General features: G+C 36.5%; 1 protein-coding gene across 1 annotated transcript; it reads right to left on the reverse strand.

Moving 5' to 3' along the window:
* Nucleotides 1–845: 845 nt before the first annotated feature.
* Nucleotides 846–7,023, reverse strand: LOC107555585 (transmembrane protein 26-like). Its single transcript, XM_016238431.1, has 3 exons — nucleotides 6,830–7,023; nucleotides 3,073–3,217; nucleotides 846–1,481 (listed from the first exon to the last, which is right to left on the reverse strand). Exons 1-3 carry the CDS (start codon nucleotides 7,021–7,023, stop codon nucleotides 846–848), a joined length of 975 nt encoding a protein of 324 aa, XP_016093917.1.
* Between the last annotated feature and the right edge of the window lie 10,571 nt (nucleotides 7,024–17,594).

Genomic DNA, 17,594 nt, shown 5'->3' on the forward strand with positions numbered 1-17,594 from the left:
GCCCTTACATTGAGTTTGTTCACACTACCATCTGCTGGCCTCGCGTGGTATAGCAGCCGCTACCAATTGTGCTGTATTGTGCTGTCCATGCTGGTGGTCAGATTTTTAAATAATACAATCTCAGAATCTAAAGCTTTGAATCTAATTGATAAAAATACATTTTGAGTAAGTTTAACCTTCCAAAAACTTTAACCATACAAGGCACTTTTTTTAATTCTGTCTATACAGACAGATTTACAGATAGATAGACACAGACAGACAGACAGATTGATAGATACAGACAGATAGATAGACAGAAAGACAGACAGATGGATACAGTAGACAGACAGACAGACAATGTAGATAGATAGACAGATACAGTAGATAGATAGATAGATAGATAGATAGATAGATAGATAGATTTTCAGTAAGTGTGAATCTAATCTATTCTTGACAGCTGGATTCTACCATGAGTCCGGTGTGCGTCAATGTACAGTTGAAGAGGCGTCGTGATCTCCAGAACAATTTCCGTATTTCATCAGAGCTCTGCCCTTACATTGAGTTTGTTCACACTACCATCTGCTGGCCTCGCGTGGTATAGCAGCCGCTACCAATTGTGCTGTATTGTGCTGTCCATGCTGGTGGTCAGATTTTTAAATAATACAATCTCAGAATCTAAAGCTTTGAATCTAATTGATAAAAATACATTTTGAGTAAGTTTAACCTTCCAAAAACTTTAACCATACAAGGCACTTTTTTTAATTAGATAGATAGATAGATAGATAGATAGATAGATAGATAGATAGATAGATAGATAGATAGATAGATAGATAGATAGATAGATTTTCAGTAAGTGTGAATCTAATCTATTCTTGACAGCTGGATTCTATAGCCTCTCCATGAGTCCATTCTGAGTGTTCATGAGACGGGTCGCATGACTCGGTTCTGCTCCCTGGATTGCTCTGCTCAAAGTGGACAACACAGATCCTGTAGACCTCCAGCAAAACAATGAGGATGTTCTTGCATGTGAAGAAGATCATCAGCTGGTTCAGAACATTCTCACGTATCATGAGGTACAGACGGTAAATCAGGAATGGTCCATCCTGCAGACCCACCGTTAGCAGAAGGCTCCAGACTTCACTAGAGCAACAGGAAACGGTCCAACCAACTTGCCCAGGCTGGGCAGTCTCTGACTGAACTTCCACCTGGACCTTGGGACGGCTGGTCTGGGTAAGAACAAGAGGAAACTGCATCAAGGCCCAGGAGAATAAACTTAGCCCAACAATGATCACGGCCTGCTTGGTCTTCACTTGTGGCTCCTTAAACGTGTCAAAGATGTCCAGGATATCAGCTCCAAGCCCCACGTAAACCATGAGGAGCTGGGATAGCTGGTCACGTGACATATCGCCCTTCGGCATCAGCCAGCGGCCCAGAACCAAAACGATCAACATGGTCTGCTCCAGAGCCTCCACCCAGTTCTCAGGATCAAGTTCTGCCAACCCCTGTCTCACACACACACAAATAGGCTAATCACCATGGTAACAGACCAGACAGTGAGAGCACATAGCGAGACTGTGATCATTTGAATGGATGAATCAAAATTGTTTTTAAGATGTTATTGTAGCACCAGATTAAAAAGGTTCAAACAGTTTATAAGGAAAAATGATTGCTTTGACTCATTGGAGTGCCTGAACAAAAGATCCATTGGAGGATTAACTTAATGAAAGAGGACAACTGAGATGATATGGTTTCAAAAAAGCTTTTCAGTAAAGTCACTGATTAGCTTTTGCAGCATATTCTTATAAAATACTCAGCTTTCCTCCCACACAAAGTCGCGACAAAAAAACAATTATCACAGTCATCGATATTTAAAAATATTCTGATTATTCAGATACAAAGCTGTCAGAAGGAGAAGGTAAAGTCTAAACCTTTAAAAACCTCAGACAGGATCAAGTTACAATGTGTAACCATTTTATGTAACTATAAAACACTGGAGCTTGGATATAAACTTAAAGGAATAGTTCAGCCAAAAAGGAACATTTTGTCATCATTTACTCACCCTCATGTTGTTCCAAACCTGCATAAGTTTCTTTCTTATGTTGAACACAAAAGAAGACATTTTTTAGAGATTTTTGAAGAACCAAACAGTTGTTGGTCCCCATTGACTTTCCCATAGTTGGGGAAAATGCTATGGAAGATGGGGACCATCAACTATCTCAATACCAGCATTCTTCAAAATATCTTCTTTCATGTTCAACATACGAAAGAAACTCATACAGGTTTGGAATGACATGAGGGTGAGTAAATGATGACACATTTTTTGGGTGAACTACCCCTAAACTTAAGAAGTTACTTCTTAAGAACGTTCTTAGCACTTAGCAAACTTTAATTAATTTAATAAAAATCTGTGTGGAGGCAAAAATGCCCTTTAAAATTATATTAAATTTAAACCAATTTATTGTTAAGATTTATCAGTGATTAAGTAGAATTTGTTGTATTAGACAACTTTTAGTTAGATAGCATTAAAGCCTGTCATTTTATTCTTAAGACAAAAATGATGATAAACTTAAGAAAATATTTGAGAAACTTAATTGTTAATTAAATTTTTAATGCTAAGAAATATCTTAATTTTGCTGGTCTGATTATTAGAGAAAGTTATTGGACATGCTTCAATATAAAATTTTGCAATAAAGACTTCTATGCCTGAATCTACAGGCCCTGGTAACTGCTGTAGACAGGCAGTGTTACAGGAATGTTCAGATCCGTGGTGCTGTGATTATTAGTGTGTGGGTTTGTGCTTTTTGTACAAGGTCTGCAGGTCAAAGGTGAACCTGAGCTTTCTACCACTCTTAATCTATTAATCTTCCACATTCGTTTTTTCCCCAGAATTGCAGACATTTTACAGAAAATAGTCTGCTTTCTATGCATATTTCCATCTGAGCATGTTATGTTTATTGCTTTCACAGAAATATGAGGACTAAAACACCCAACACAGCAAAGACAGACAGAGATCCTGAGTGATTTTGTTCAAAGCTGAACTTCTTTTTTCTGGTCAAGTCAGAGATTTATTGTTAACGATTGTTTTCCACCCACCATTGTTAGCGGGATCTGGGAGAAGAATTGCGGGTCAGAGTTTGTGCTCGAGTTGATGGGCAGATTGGACTGTAGGAGGTTCAGTTCCAGGAACCAGACTGAGGGAATCACAGTGCTCAGATATAGAAACACCATAGGTGAGAACCTGCAGAAGAGTGGAACATCACATTAACAGATGGATGGTTGGATGAACATGCCTATACTCAGTAAAGTCACTAAACAGTTGTATGTGTGTCAGATTCTTCTGATTGGGTGGTAAAGCTGGGTCACACCACAGAGTACGGTGCTGCAGGCACATCAGCCCAACGCAAACTGCAAATTACTCCCATTAGCTATGCAAATCCCCACTGACACAGGCAAGCCTCTCTAAAGAGCACAGAGACTTCAAAGTGTAGTGTGCAGGAGAGAGATAGTATGCATAGAAAAGTAGTATGGCAGAGAAGGAGAGATAGAAAGGTTCAGATGGAGATCATGGTAGAGCAGAGGGAAGGAGGAAGTTCTCAACAGGTCCTCCGTCCATGTCAGTGGGAGGGCAGAGTCTCATTAATAAATTTCCTAGCACAGCGATCTCAATGTACATGCCTTTTTTAAAGTCTGACTGAATGTGATGATGTGCTGCTCTGTGTGAATGCAAAGGTTTTTTTTTCTGTGTTGAGAGAAGGGGTTATTATTATCACCCATCCCCGCAAGACAGACTGAAGTGTTGAGCTTGAAGAAAAGAGTGTAATTTCCCACATTTTTGTTAGCGTTAATCATTATTATGGCACCCTGATTCTGAGCCCTGCGTCTTTTTGTACCAGAACATTTGGAGTAACTCAGTAAAGTTAGTTTAAAAAGGTAAAACGGATTTTCTTTTTTCTGAGACTGTTGAGACAATTGGTAAAGCTATTTTTGCCAAACACAACACGTCCTTCACAGTCAGTGAAAAGAGTCCTTATTAGTTCACCAAAAAAGGAAAATTCTGCCTTTGTTTACTCACCCACTTGTCATTCCAAACTCTTTTTTTTTCTTTCACAAAAGATGTTATTTCTATGATAAATTAATTGTTGGATAAATTATATACAGTATTTTTAAATCTACAAAGCAAATATAATGTGGCTGATTAGGTCAAAGACCTGAAACATGTGCAATGCCTCAAAAATCTGTTCATGTCATTAGAAATCGATTGCCTTGCTGTTAATCTTCATCGTTTAACAGATAACATCGTTATCTTAAAGGGGTGGTTGATTGCAATTTCACTTTTTTAACATTAGTTAGTGTGTAATGCTGCTGTTTGAGCATAAACAATATCTGCAAAGTTACGAAGCTGAAAGTTCAATGCAAACGGAGATATCGTCTTTTTAAATTCTGGCAGTTTAATGCCAACAAAAACGGCTTGTAGGGACTACAACAAGTTACTTCCCGGGTTTGCGATTCTGTCTTCTAACGATTCTAATGGATTCACAAGTTTCAAAATTAATGTTCTAAAGCAGCAGTTCTTAATACTGTTCCTTGTGTCCCCCTGCTCTGCACACGCCCTCTCTCTCTCTCTCTCTCTCTCTCTCACTCTCTCTCATTCAGCTCAGCTCTAACAATGAACTGTTCCAATTATACACTTATTTTCACATAGCTATGAGAAGCGTTAAACATGAACGCGCGTGCAGTTGCCGTACTGTAATAAAGCCTTAATCAGGATAAAACTGTATATTAAAAGCTAATAAGCAGTAGCATTTACAAATAACAGCATATCTAAAAGTATGAGACAACAACAAACAAAAAACATAGGCCTACCATTAAAAGGCTTGCCTGCACAGGTTCTGCACGATCCTCCACAATAATATTATTTTCTTCTCAATTGGGCTCAAACTGATAAGCGATATAAAAGGGATAGTTCACCCAAAAATGATAATTTGATGTTTATCTGCTTACCCCCAGGACATCCAAAATGTAGGTGAATTTGTTTCTTCAGTAAAACACAAACAAAGATTTTTAACTCAAACCGTTGCAGTCTGTCAGTCATATAATGGAGGTGAATGGGAATCACGGCTTTGAGAGTCAAAAAAACATACACAAACAAAATCAAATTAAACCCTGTGGCTCGTGACGATACATTGATGTGTAAAGACACGAAACGATCGTTCTGTGCAAGAAACTGAACAGTATTTATATAATTTTTTACCTCTGATTTACTGCAATGTCCGAACTGTCCTGAGCGTGTCCTGAGCATGTTTGTGTCTTCTTCTTCAGCCGGTGCGTGACGAGTCGTCTTCTTCTTCTTGCTTTATGATGGATCGCAGACTTATAAGTGCATTCTGCCATAAAGCAAGAAGAAGAAGAATACGCGTCATGCGCCGGCTGAAGAAGAAGACACGAACACGTTCTTTGTGTTCTACTGAAGAAACAAAGTCACCTACATCTTGGATGCCCTGGGGGGGGGGACATTTTTGGGTGAATAATCCCTTTAACGACGCCGTTGTTTACAATACAACCGGAGCACATGCCGCTGAGGTGAGGGGCGGGACATTCAGACACGCACTAGAGGCGGTTTAGCCAATCACAACACACTGGGCTAGCTAACCAATCAGAGCCCATCGCCTATTTCTGAAGGCGGGGCTTCATAAAAGCAGGAAATGATCAGTGTGTTTCTCAGAGAAGGGACAAAGCGGTGTGGAATAAAGGTAAATTATGTGAAAAATAATGCGTTTTTTTTAAAAACGAAGCATTAACACATGTTAGACTGCACCCCATAAACACAATCAAGCCTAGAAAAAAACAGTGGACCACCCCTTTAGTCTTCAAACGTTTTGCTTGTTATTTGAAAGAAATTCATACTTTTACTCATACTTTTACTCAGCAAAGATTCAGTGAATCGTCAAAAGTGATAGTAAAGAAATTTTGAATTTTACAAAAAATGTCTATTTAAAAAATGCTGTTCATTTAAACTTTCTATTCATTAAAGAATCCTGAAAAAAATGTAGCATGGTTTCCTTAAAAATATTAAGCAGCAAAACTGTTGTCAACATTAATAATAATAATATTTCTTCAGCATCAAATAAGCATATTAGAATGATTTCTGAAGGATTGTGTGCCGAAAATTCAGCTTTGCCATCACGGGAATAAATGTCATTTTAAAATATATTAAAATACAAAACAGAAATTTTGTTTAATTGTAATAATATTTCACAATATTACGGTTTTTACTTTATTTTTGAACAAATAAATTCAGGATTGGTAAGCATAAGAGACTTCTTTCAAAATATTTTTAAAAAATCGTTTACACTTTATTTTAAGGACCAATTCTTACCATTAACTAGTTGCTTATTAGCATGCTAGCATATTGGCCATTTATTAATACTTATAAAGTACATAAACAGTAATGCTTTTTTCTGCATGACTGTATTTTAGATCCCTTAATCCAACTTCATACCTAAATTTAACAACTACCTTATAACTATTAATTTTTAATTAACTATTAATTATTAATAAGCAGCAAATTAAGAGTTTATTGAGGGAAAACTCCTATAATGGATATGTGTTCCCTATTCTAAAGTGTTACCAAAAAATCTTAACAACCCCAAACTTTTAAGCTGTAGTGTGCTGTATATCTGGACTTCATGAAACAAATATCTATTTTATAAGAGTTCTGTTTTATTATTTTTAATTTTGCAACAGATAGGATTCATTTACAGCACTATGCACTACTATTTATGTAAAATTCTGCAAGAATTTCAGTGATGTCAGGGTCATTATATTTATGTCTATGATAGCATAACCTCACCATTTCCATTCAGCGTTGCGTGTGTATTTGATAGTGATGGTCATCTCCACCCCCAGCAGTGCCACACCCGTCAGCAGCAGCCAATAGGAGGGCTGTCCTGTCACCTCCACCACACGCCACACCGTCAGGATGCCATGCACCGCAAACAGGAAGCGACTCAGAAGAGCCAACAGGATGTTCAGAACCCGGCACATTGTCCAATTAACGCAGTCCAAACCAGGCAGACACAACTGAAGGGCAAAGCAAAATGTGGGTTTTTTTAATACAATGCATTTGTTTTTGTATATAAGTTGAGTATTTAAAATACTACACATGCATGTGCACCTAAAACATAGCTTAAAGTAGAAATGTGGATTATGTATTTATTGATCAGTTAATCATCAGATAAATAGTTCATAAAATAATGCAAAAATATGCTGTCTTATTTAATAAATCAATAAATAAAATACACATCTGATAGTCTCCTATGAAAGATTAAAACTTGATAAACAAATGTTTAGTATTATACAAGTGAGACTCTACCGCTACAACAACTTACTTAGAATTTTCTTAAATCTCAATACAGTATACAATTATACTAGACTTACTTTCAGTGGGTTCAGCCAAAGGATCCAGATTCAAATACTCAAGTGACTGTTATAAAATATATTCCACTTGTTTTCATAGATTTACAAAACAAAAGCTTCTACCATATCCACAACCCTCTGTCTACCCCTGAGTTGGAGACAGTCCTTTTTAACTGCAAACACAACTTATCCCCCCTGAGGTTTCAGGGACTGCTTCTGGATATGAATGGGTGTGTGTGTCTTGTGTAGATAAAAAGCAGTCTTTTGGGAAAGAGTAGGATGGAGTGTGTGTGTGCCTGAAAATGTGTGTTTGTGTGCACTTGAGGTTATTGCGACTGAACATGTCACAGATAACACTTCCTGCTGCTGTATGATCATCCATTATGATGTCATACTTAAGGGCCCAAAGAACAAAGTTATCTGCAAAGAGGAGCCAGTCTTTCAGAGGGCATTTTCAGACACATTTTAGACATACACACCCTGATTCCACCCAGAAACGTGGGCCTTGATAAGACACCTCCACAGAAAAACATAGGCAATGCAACCTCTACAGCTGACTTGGGATCATATGTTATTAAAAATAAGATTCAGAATCGGTTCTTTTGATTTTCGTTATAGGTTCTCGGACATGACAAGAAAAAAAATCATTAAAAAAATTAATCAACACTGTCGAAATTGGCAGTCTTGTAATGTTTTGTTCTGTTTAACTCACACTACGCACATTTATACTATAGGTATAAAACATACTTTTTTAATAATAGCAAAGTCAGTTTTAAAGCCAACGTACGTAGGCTACTAGCCTAGCCTATATCATGTATACGATTTAGAACGTAGCAACAGATTTACCCACGTTTTGAATGATTCTGTTGAGTGTTCATTAATGAATGAATCAGAGTTTGTAAACAAATCGGTTGAATGAATGGTTCAAATGACTCACTCATAAAATTCACCTACTGGCAAAATGATACGCAGAAAAATTCCTGATCTCAAATGTGAATTAATGCAAGTGTACCCAAGTGTGAATAAATGTTACCACAATTCACAAACCTGTTAGCACACATACATCATGGAGACGTCTATTTGACATATTTTTAGTGCTCATCTGCAATACGTCTATAGGACGTCTCGTATCAGATGTCAAATTGACGTCTATTAGATGTCTTTAAGATGTTTATACACAGCAGATGCTGTCCAGATCAAGTGATCTTTAACAGACATCTTGCAGACGTGTGCTATCTGGGAAATGATTTAGATCAGTGGTTCTCAAACTTTTTATACCAAGTACCATCTCAGAAAATATTTGGCCCTTCAAGTACCACCATAATGACCAACATTTAAATACAGTAGCACAGTAGACCTAACTATTCGGCTACAGCTCTGCACAGTTCAAAAACGAGGCAGTTTTATTGCTAATAAGAATATTTATAGTTGTCAGCCACTTCAACATTGTAAATACACAGTTTGAACATTAACACTGCACTGTGCTTACATACAGGTAAATAAAAACCTAAATAATGATTAAATTAAAATGTGTTGTACCTAAAAGTTCAATAAAAACTGTACTTAAATGTAAAAAAAAAAACTTTACTCAAATAAAGATTCAATTAAAATGTATTGTGTTTTAACATTAATTTATATTTAATTTTGTGATTCCTCTGCATACCACTAGGGGTACTCGTACCACACTTTGAGAACCACTGATTTAGATGGTTCTTTTTAATGAATCACAAACATGCAGCACAACCACTGATCTATAATAGAGAACATTTATATAGTTCAGTGAGCACAACCAGTAGTCCAATTCCCTAATGAATGACTCCTATGAGCCGATTCTCTTTAGTGAATTTTAGTGAATCAAAAAATGCAGTGTAGCCCGATTCCCAGGTGAATGATTCTTATGAACTGGGACTTTTTTTAGTAAATCAGAGCTGTTTATGAATTCATTTGACTCACAGTTATTACTTTTACATTACATCCAACTCAAAATTAACCAAAAACTGTGCCGTATGTGTAGCATGATGAGCTTGAGGCTCGTGACACAAAGCAGAATTGGCACTGAATGAATGAAATATATAACACGTCAAAATCAAATGTTTTCAGCTGAATTAATATGAAGTAGAATACATTACATTACCTTTTCAGAGATTTTCACATTATAAGAGTGTCAGTGGCATCTATGTGTTACTGTATGTGGTGCCACCTGCAGGAATGATACGTCTATGACAGGATAGACTAACTCCTTCACACCACACAATAAATCTAGTGCGTGGCACACTACATCAGAAGTGAACATTTGTTTAAGGAGGACAGGCTGTCAGAGGGGAATTCAGGTGAAGACAAACTGTGTTTGTGGATGGATTGAGTGGCCATTTATTTTGCTCATTAAGTAATCCATCCCTACTCCTAGCTAGGCCCATCAACCTCACTACCCACTGCTATTTATGGACCCTCTCAGAGTGCTTCTGTCATTCTCCTTCATGAAATCATCAGCATTTTCATGAGGGGAGAGGATGGGAAAATGCCTACACGTTCAGATCTCTCTCAAGGGAGCGCCGGATATCTGTGAATGATAGAATAGCTTTTGATGAAATGGTCCATCAGCACTCAGTTGCCTTTATAGTCTCCTCAGCAGAGGCTATCTGTGATGTAGGATGCTGTCAGTGTCTTTATATAGGCTATGCGATAAAAACATCAGACGTTAGACTTTTGGATGTACATGAATGTATGTATACACAGAACTCCCAGTCAAAGAAACACGGCCAACAATGGATAACAAGGGCAAAAACAGATTATGCCTTATAATATAAATTTTCCTGTGCTTAACCCACCCTGACTTGACCAAAAAGTAACAGGAATTACATTTATAATGTTGCAAAATCTTTCTATTTCAGCTAAATGCTCAATTATTTTGAACTTTCTATTAATCAAAGAATACTGAAAAAAATGTTTTTGACATTGATAATAATAATAAATGCTTCTTGAGCTGCAAATCAGTATATTAGAATGACTTCTGAAGAATCATGTGACACTGAAGATTGGAGTAATGATGCTGAAAATTCAGCTTTGCCATCACATGAATAAATTCCATTTTAAAATATATTTAGATAGAAAACAGTTGTTTTAAAGTGTTAAAATATACAGTATTACAGTTTTTTTAAATATATTTTGAATCAAATAAATGTAGCCTTGGTGAGCAGAATAGACTTATTTTTAAAAAAAAATTAAATCCTACAGATTTAAAACTTTTAAATGTTCAAACACATACAGTGACCTCAAAAACTACATTTAAGTGAGACTTAAAATACATAAAATGCTCTGCAACTGGAAAAAAAATCAAACTCTTAACCATTTAGTCCCAAGATAAACTATATAGTAAAGTCTCACTATATTTGACACTATACTGGGCTTTTTAGACCACTGTATTTACAGTTACAGGCATCAAACTCTATAATACCAGCTGATAATGCAATACCAACATTTTGCCACAGGGAAGCAGTCTCTAATCGAAGGAGACAGTTTGGGGAGCATAGCATAGCTTGTACTATTTGAATTACCATGAACAAAGCATGATGAGCTTGAGGCTCGGGACACAAAGCAGAATTGGCACTGAATCAATGAAATATATAAAACGTCAAAATCAAATGTTTTCAGCTGAATTAATATGAAGTAGAATACATTACATTACCTTTTCAGAGATTTTCACATTATAAGAGTGTCAGTGGCATCTATGTGTTACTGTATGTGGTGCCACCTGCAGGAATGATACGTCTATGACAGGATAGACTAACTCCTTCACACCACACAATAAATCTAGTGCGTGGCACACTACATCAGAAGTGAACATTTGTTTAAGGAGGACAGGCTGTCAGAGGGGAATTCAGGTGAAGACAAACTGTGTTTGTGGATGGATTGAGTGGCCATTTATTTTGCTCATTAAGTAATCCATCCCTACTCCTAGCTAGGCCCATCAACCTCACTACCCACTGCTATTTATGGACCCTCTCAGAGTGCTTCTGTCATTCTCCTTCATGAAATCATCAGCATTTTCATGAGGGGAGAGGATGGGAAAATGCCTACACGTTCAGATCTCTCTCAAGGGAGCGCCGGATATCTGTGAATGATAGAATAGCTTTTGATGAAATGGTCCATCAGCACTCAGTTGCCTTTATAGTCTCCTCAGCAGAGGCTATCTGTGATGTAGGATGCTGTCAGTGTCTTTATATAGGCTATGCGATAAAAACATCAGACGTTAGACTTTTGGATGTACATGAATGTATGTATACACAGAACTCCCAGTCAAAGAAACACGGCCAACAATGGATAACAAGGGCAAAAACAGATTATGCCTTATAATATAAATTTTCCTGTGCTTAACCCACCCTGACTTGACCAAAAAGTAACAGGAATTACATTTATAATGTTGCAAAATCTTTCTATTTCAGCTAAATGCTCAATTATTTTGAACTTTCTATTAATCAAAGAATACTGAAAAAAATGTTTTTGACATTGATAATAATAATAAATGCTTCTTGAGCTGCAAATCAGTATATTAGAATGACTTCTGAAGAATCATGTGACACTGAAGATTGGAGTAATGATGCTGAAAATTCAGCTTTGCCATCACAGGAATAAATTCCATTTTAAAATATATTTAGATAGAAAACAGTTGTTTTAAAGTGTTAAAATATACAGTATTACAGTTTTTTTTAATATATTTTGAATCAAATAAATGTAGCCTTGGTGAGCAGAATAGACTTATTTTTAAAAAAAAATTAAATCCTACAGATTTAAAACTTTTAAATGTTCAAACACATACAGTGACCTCAAAAACTACATTTAAGTGAGACTTAAAATACATAAAATGCTCTGCAACTGGAAAAAAAATCAAACTCTTAACCATTTAGTCCCAAGATAAACTATATAGTAAAGTCTCACTATATTTGACACTATACTGGGCTTTTTAGACCACTGTATTTACAGTTACAGGCATCAAACTCTATAATACCAGCTGATAATGCAATACCAACATTTTGCCACAGGGAAGCAGTCTCTAATCGAAGGAGACAGTTTGGGGAGCATAGCATAGCTTGTACTATTTGAATTACCATGAACAAAGAATTGGACCCTCTTTCAATAATTGAACTGATTTTCCTCTCTTGATCTTCTAATGGCCTGGATTGATGCCAGAAGTCTGAATGGAGCAGATGCCAGCTGGAATTCATCCACCCACTTCATATAGTGATCAGCACTGATGAGGAAGATGAGGATCATTTCAAATATTACGTGGGGCCACTGGTATTTTGCTGATAATCTGATTCTACATTCAAAGAAAAAAAGTCAACAAATATAATGTAAATTGGGTACTTCAGATGGATTCATGTGATCCTATCTGCTTGTATAATGAAATTTAATGATCACTTCCAGGAGCCTTCTTTTATTGAAAACTGTCCATTATGTTTTTCTATTCTCCTCTACCCACAACAAGCAAGTTGTGTGACAGTAATTCAGACAAAACGATGAGGAGAGACTTGATGCCTGTCTACACAGCACTGAGTGTATTTAATTAGCGTAATACATCACAGTTTTTTCTGAATCTCTACCCTGTTGTCAGATGGCTCTGTAAATGAGGAACAGATGTGAGGAACAAAAAGTACTAAGGTAATTCTTCCTTAGAAAAGAGACTATGTGTGGAGAACAGTTGGGAAATGATCCCACACAATGGATTAATGTTAAATCCAAAGGCATGTTTGTTGTTAAACACCAGATTGTTTGCACTCTTTCATATAACTGGGAACAGGGATGTCTTTTAATACCTCAGATATTATATGTCTTTAAAATTAGATATGTAGAGATTTACTGGTGGTGACATATTGATATAATTCCAAACCACCATATTTGCCATTGCTGAGTGATATAAATATAGATATTAATTAATATAAATATTAATAAATGTATCTTTAATTAAACTTAGGTTTGTTACACTGGAATCTGGAACTGGGTGCAGACTAGCTGAGGACATACTGTTTGGTTTTTATGGCTGTCCATAAGCTATGTATTTGTATTTATACCACAGTTCAATAAACAATAAGTTAATATTGAGACACTTGCCTGTTTCTCCTCCGTCAAAGAAAACAGTTCCAAACAAAGCAACAGCAATCCTTACTTGTCTCTTGCACCACACAGTAAATGTGTTTACTTCCTGAATGAATGAACATTTTTGAACCAGTCTGCCAAGTGAATGATTTAATGACTCACTCACAAACACAGACATGTTTTAGTCGGGGATTAATCCGCGTTTTTGAACGAATCGGTTGAGGAAACGATTCAAAGTGAAGTGACATGTGGCCAAGTATGGTGGACATACTGTTTGGTTTTTATGGCTGTCCATAAGCTATGTATTTGTATTTATACCACAGTTCAATAAACAATAAGTTAATATTGAGACACTTGCCTGTTTCTCCTCCGTCAAAGAAAACAGTTCCAAACAAAGCAACAGCAATCCTTACTTGTCTCTTGCACCACACAGTAAATGTGTTTACTTCCTGAATGAATGAACATTTTTGAACCAGTCTGCCAAGTGAATGATTTAATGACTCACTCACAAACACAGACATGTTTTAGTCGGGGATTAATCCGCGTTTTTGAACGAATCGGTTGAGGAAACGATTCAAAGTGAAGTGACATGTGGCCAAGTATGGTGACCCATACTCGGAATTAGTGCTCTGCATTTATCCCATCCAAAATACACACACACCCGGAGCAGTGGGCACTGGGCAGCCATTTTTTTGCTGCGGGCCCGGGGAGCAGTTGGGGGTTCGGTGCCTTGCTCAAGGGCACCTCAGTCGTGGTTTTGAAGGTGGGAGAGAGTGCTGTACATTCACCCCCCCCCCTACACACTCATAAATGCAGCAGTTACTTGTTTCGTTTATGAATGAATTCGTGTTTGTGAAGGAATTATTCAAAAGACTCACTCATAAAAACAGTTACATGTCGCCACCTTCTGACGAAATATAACCTGCAGAAAGATTATATATACATGAAGAGTTCAGATGCGAAAGAAGTAATTTCACTTAATGAAAAGGACCTATTCATTGCCATTAAAGTGAAATAACTGAACATAAACATTGGAACCTGATCAAATGCTCAAATTTCAAACGGTGCTTAGAGGCTTTCGCATCTGAACTCTTCATAGATAGATTTATATGATATATATATACAGTATATATATATATATATATATATATATATATATAATGAAATGACAAGAATTAAGAATTATTATAACATTTATTATTATTATTATAACAAAATTCAACATGCTCTTCAGTTGTATTCATGTCAGTGGGCCTCAGTGAGCCGAGGGTGTTGGGAGCTCTCGGGAGTTTGCAGAGGATTGGCCAAATCAGAGACCATTGAACAGATCTGCTGTTTCTGCCCCATTTCTTTCTTTAGATTATCCAGATCACTCTCTCTCCTTTTCAGTCTCATCTGTGAGGTCCGTTTCTTCACTGCTGGGGTCTATGAACACACACACAGAGTAAAAAATAGGGCTGTCAATAGGGCTCATTTCAATAAAATTAATTATGCATGACATATACATTTTTTTTAATGAATATTTGCTAAGAAAAGCCCCCAAATGGAGATAATTCAAATTCATAACATTATTGTGGCAGACAAAAGTATTAAAACGATGCATTCTTGTATTTTGTCTGTGCTGTTTTTAATAGGTCTAACATCAAACGAACAGGAACAGATTCATGCTCCATTTATAGCAGTGAGATTATGAGCTCAGGAAAGAACAAAATTGGTGGTGCTGCTGAAAAATCTATTAATTGCACAGTGTGGAGTTTCTCTGTAAAACCCCAGGCAGCCTGTGGCAGACAGCATGGATTTAGACCTTTGCATATGTTCTGGAGATCAAACACACATACTCTTGCATCGGAGCACTGATTCAAAACCAATCCACTGTTGCCACTACCACGTACCTTTTCATAGCTTTCATTTGGTATACAGTTGTGATGGCCCACTCTTCCACTCTTTCTGTCCGTTCTCTCCGTACTAAGGCTCTGTAGAGAAAGTGTTTATTATAGACGGCGCTGGGTGAACTACGAACCCCATGAAGGTAGCTCTCTATAGAGAGACAGGAGACAGTATGTCTGAAATGGTAAAAATGCTGACTTATCATGTCTTTAAATAGGCAAATAAATCAGTTAATTTGTGAGTAAAAGCATCATAGTTTTATAGACTTCGTAACTGGCAATGTATTTTCCCGATTGTTTGTTTTTTACCAACTAAGGGACGAGTCAGAATTGTTTATGTCTGCAAGTCAGAATTGCAAGCCTCATGCAAGTTTGTTCAGGGAAAGCGCAACTTTTTAATGTTTTATTTTTTTCTCTCTATCACAAAGTTAGTGTCAGTCAGACTTTCTCACTTTCTACGTTAGCTTGTATGTGTGATACCCTATTATTTCTGTTGGTAACACTGTGTTCCTGCTGGTTTCTCTGTAGCTGGTTGATGCTGTCCTGTAGAGCCTGCCGAAGCTGTTCTGTCTCTTGTCTCTGAGTCTCCAGTTCTGCCTTCACACTCTCAAGCTTGGCCTGCGTCTGGAAACCCAGCACCTGGCTCTCTCTGAAAGATAGTTGTTAGATAGTTGTCATCATCAATATAATATGATATAATAAAATAATATGATATGATATGATATATGATATGATATGATATAATATAATATAACATGCATTGTTTTTGACAGCAAACACAAAAAATTTATTAGTAATGATGCTGAAAATTCAGCTTTGCCATCACAGGAATAAATTCCATTTTAAAATATATTTAGATAGAAAACAGTTGTTTTAAAGTGTTAAAATATACAGTATTACAGTTTTTTTTAATATATTTTGAATCAAATAAATGTAGCCTTGGTGAGCAGAATAGACTTATTTTTAAAAAAAAATTAAATCCTACAGATTTAAAACTTTTAAATGTTCAAACACATACAGTGACCTCAAAAACTACATTTAAGTGAGACTTAAAATACATAAAATGCTCTGCAACTGGAAAAAAAATCAAACTCTTAACCATTTAGTCCCAAGATAAACTATATAGTAAAGTCTCACTATATTTGACACTATACTGGGCTTTTTAGACCACTGTATTTACAGTTACAGGCATCAAACTCTATAATACCAGCTGATAATGCAATACCAACATTTTGCCACAGGGAAGCAGTCTCTAATCGAAGGAGACAGTTTGGGGAGCATAGCATAGCTTGTACTATTTGAATTACCATGAACAAAGAATTGGACCCTCTTTCAATAATTGAACTGATTTTCCTCTCTTGATCTTCTAATGGCCTGGATTGATGCCAGAAGTCTGAATGGAGCAGATGCCAGCTGGAATTCATCCACCCACTTCATATAGTGATCAGCACTGATGAGGAAGATGAGGATCATTTCAAATATTACGTGGGGCCACTGGTATTTTGCTGATAATCTGATTCTACATTCAAAGAAAAAAAGTCAACAAATATAATGTAAATTGGGTACTTCAGATGGATTCATGTGATCCTATCTGCTTGTATAATGAAATTTAATGATCACTTCCAGGAGCCTTCTTTTATTGAAAACTGTCCATTATGTTTTTCTATTCTCCTCTACCCACAACAAGCAAGTTGTGTGACAGTAATTCAGACAAAACGATGAGGAGAGACTTGATGCCTGTCTACACAGCACTGAGTGTATTTAATTAGCGTAATACATCACAGTTTTTTCTGAATCTCTACCCTGTTGTCAGATGGCTCTGTAAATGAGGAACAGATGTGAGGAACAAAAAGTACTAAGGTAATTCTTCCTTAGAAAAGAGACTATGTGTGGAGAACAGTTGGGAAATGATCCCACACAATGGATTAATGTTAAATCCAAAGGCATGTTTGTTGTTAAACACCAGATTGTTTGCACTCTTTCATATAACTGGGAACAGGGATGTCTTTTAATACCTCAGATATTATATGTCTTTAAAATTAGATATGTAGAGATTTACTGGTGGTGACATATTGATATAATTCCAAACCACCATATTTGCCATTGCTGAGTGATATAAATATAGATATTAATTAATATAAATATTAATAAATGTATCTTTAATTAAACTTAGGTTTGTTACACTGGAATCTGGAACTGGGTGCAGACTAGCTGAGGACA

The sequence above is a fragment of the Sinocyclocheilus grahami genome, unplaced genomic scaffold (assembly GCF_001515645.1).
Source record: "Sinocyclocheilus grahami isolate Dianchi unplaced genomic scaffold, SAMN03320097.WGS_v1.1 scaffold539.1, whole genome shotgun sequence".
Classification (NCBI taxonomy): Eukaryota; Metazoa; Chordata; class Actinopteri; order Cypriniformes; family Cyprinidae; genus Sinocyclocheilus; species Sinocyclocheilus grahami.

What these genes read in the sequence shown, in the direction of transcription:
- LOC107555585 (XM_016238431.1), bottom strand. Translation starts at nt 7,023, where the DNA reads ATGTGCCGGGTTCTGAACATCCTGTTGGCTCTTCTGAGTCGCTTCCTG. An exon ending in CGCAACGCTGAATGGAAATG is followed by an intron (nt 3,218 to 6,829) that starts GTGAGGTTATGC and finishes ACTCTTCTGCAG; the next exon opens with GTTCTCACCTATGGTGTTTC. An exon ending in CCCAGATCCCGCTAACAATG is followed by an intron (nt 1,482 to 3,072) that starts GTGGGTGGAAAA and finishes TGTGTGAGACAG; the next exon opens with GGGTTGGCAGAACTTGATCC.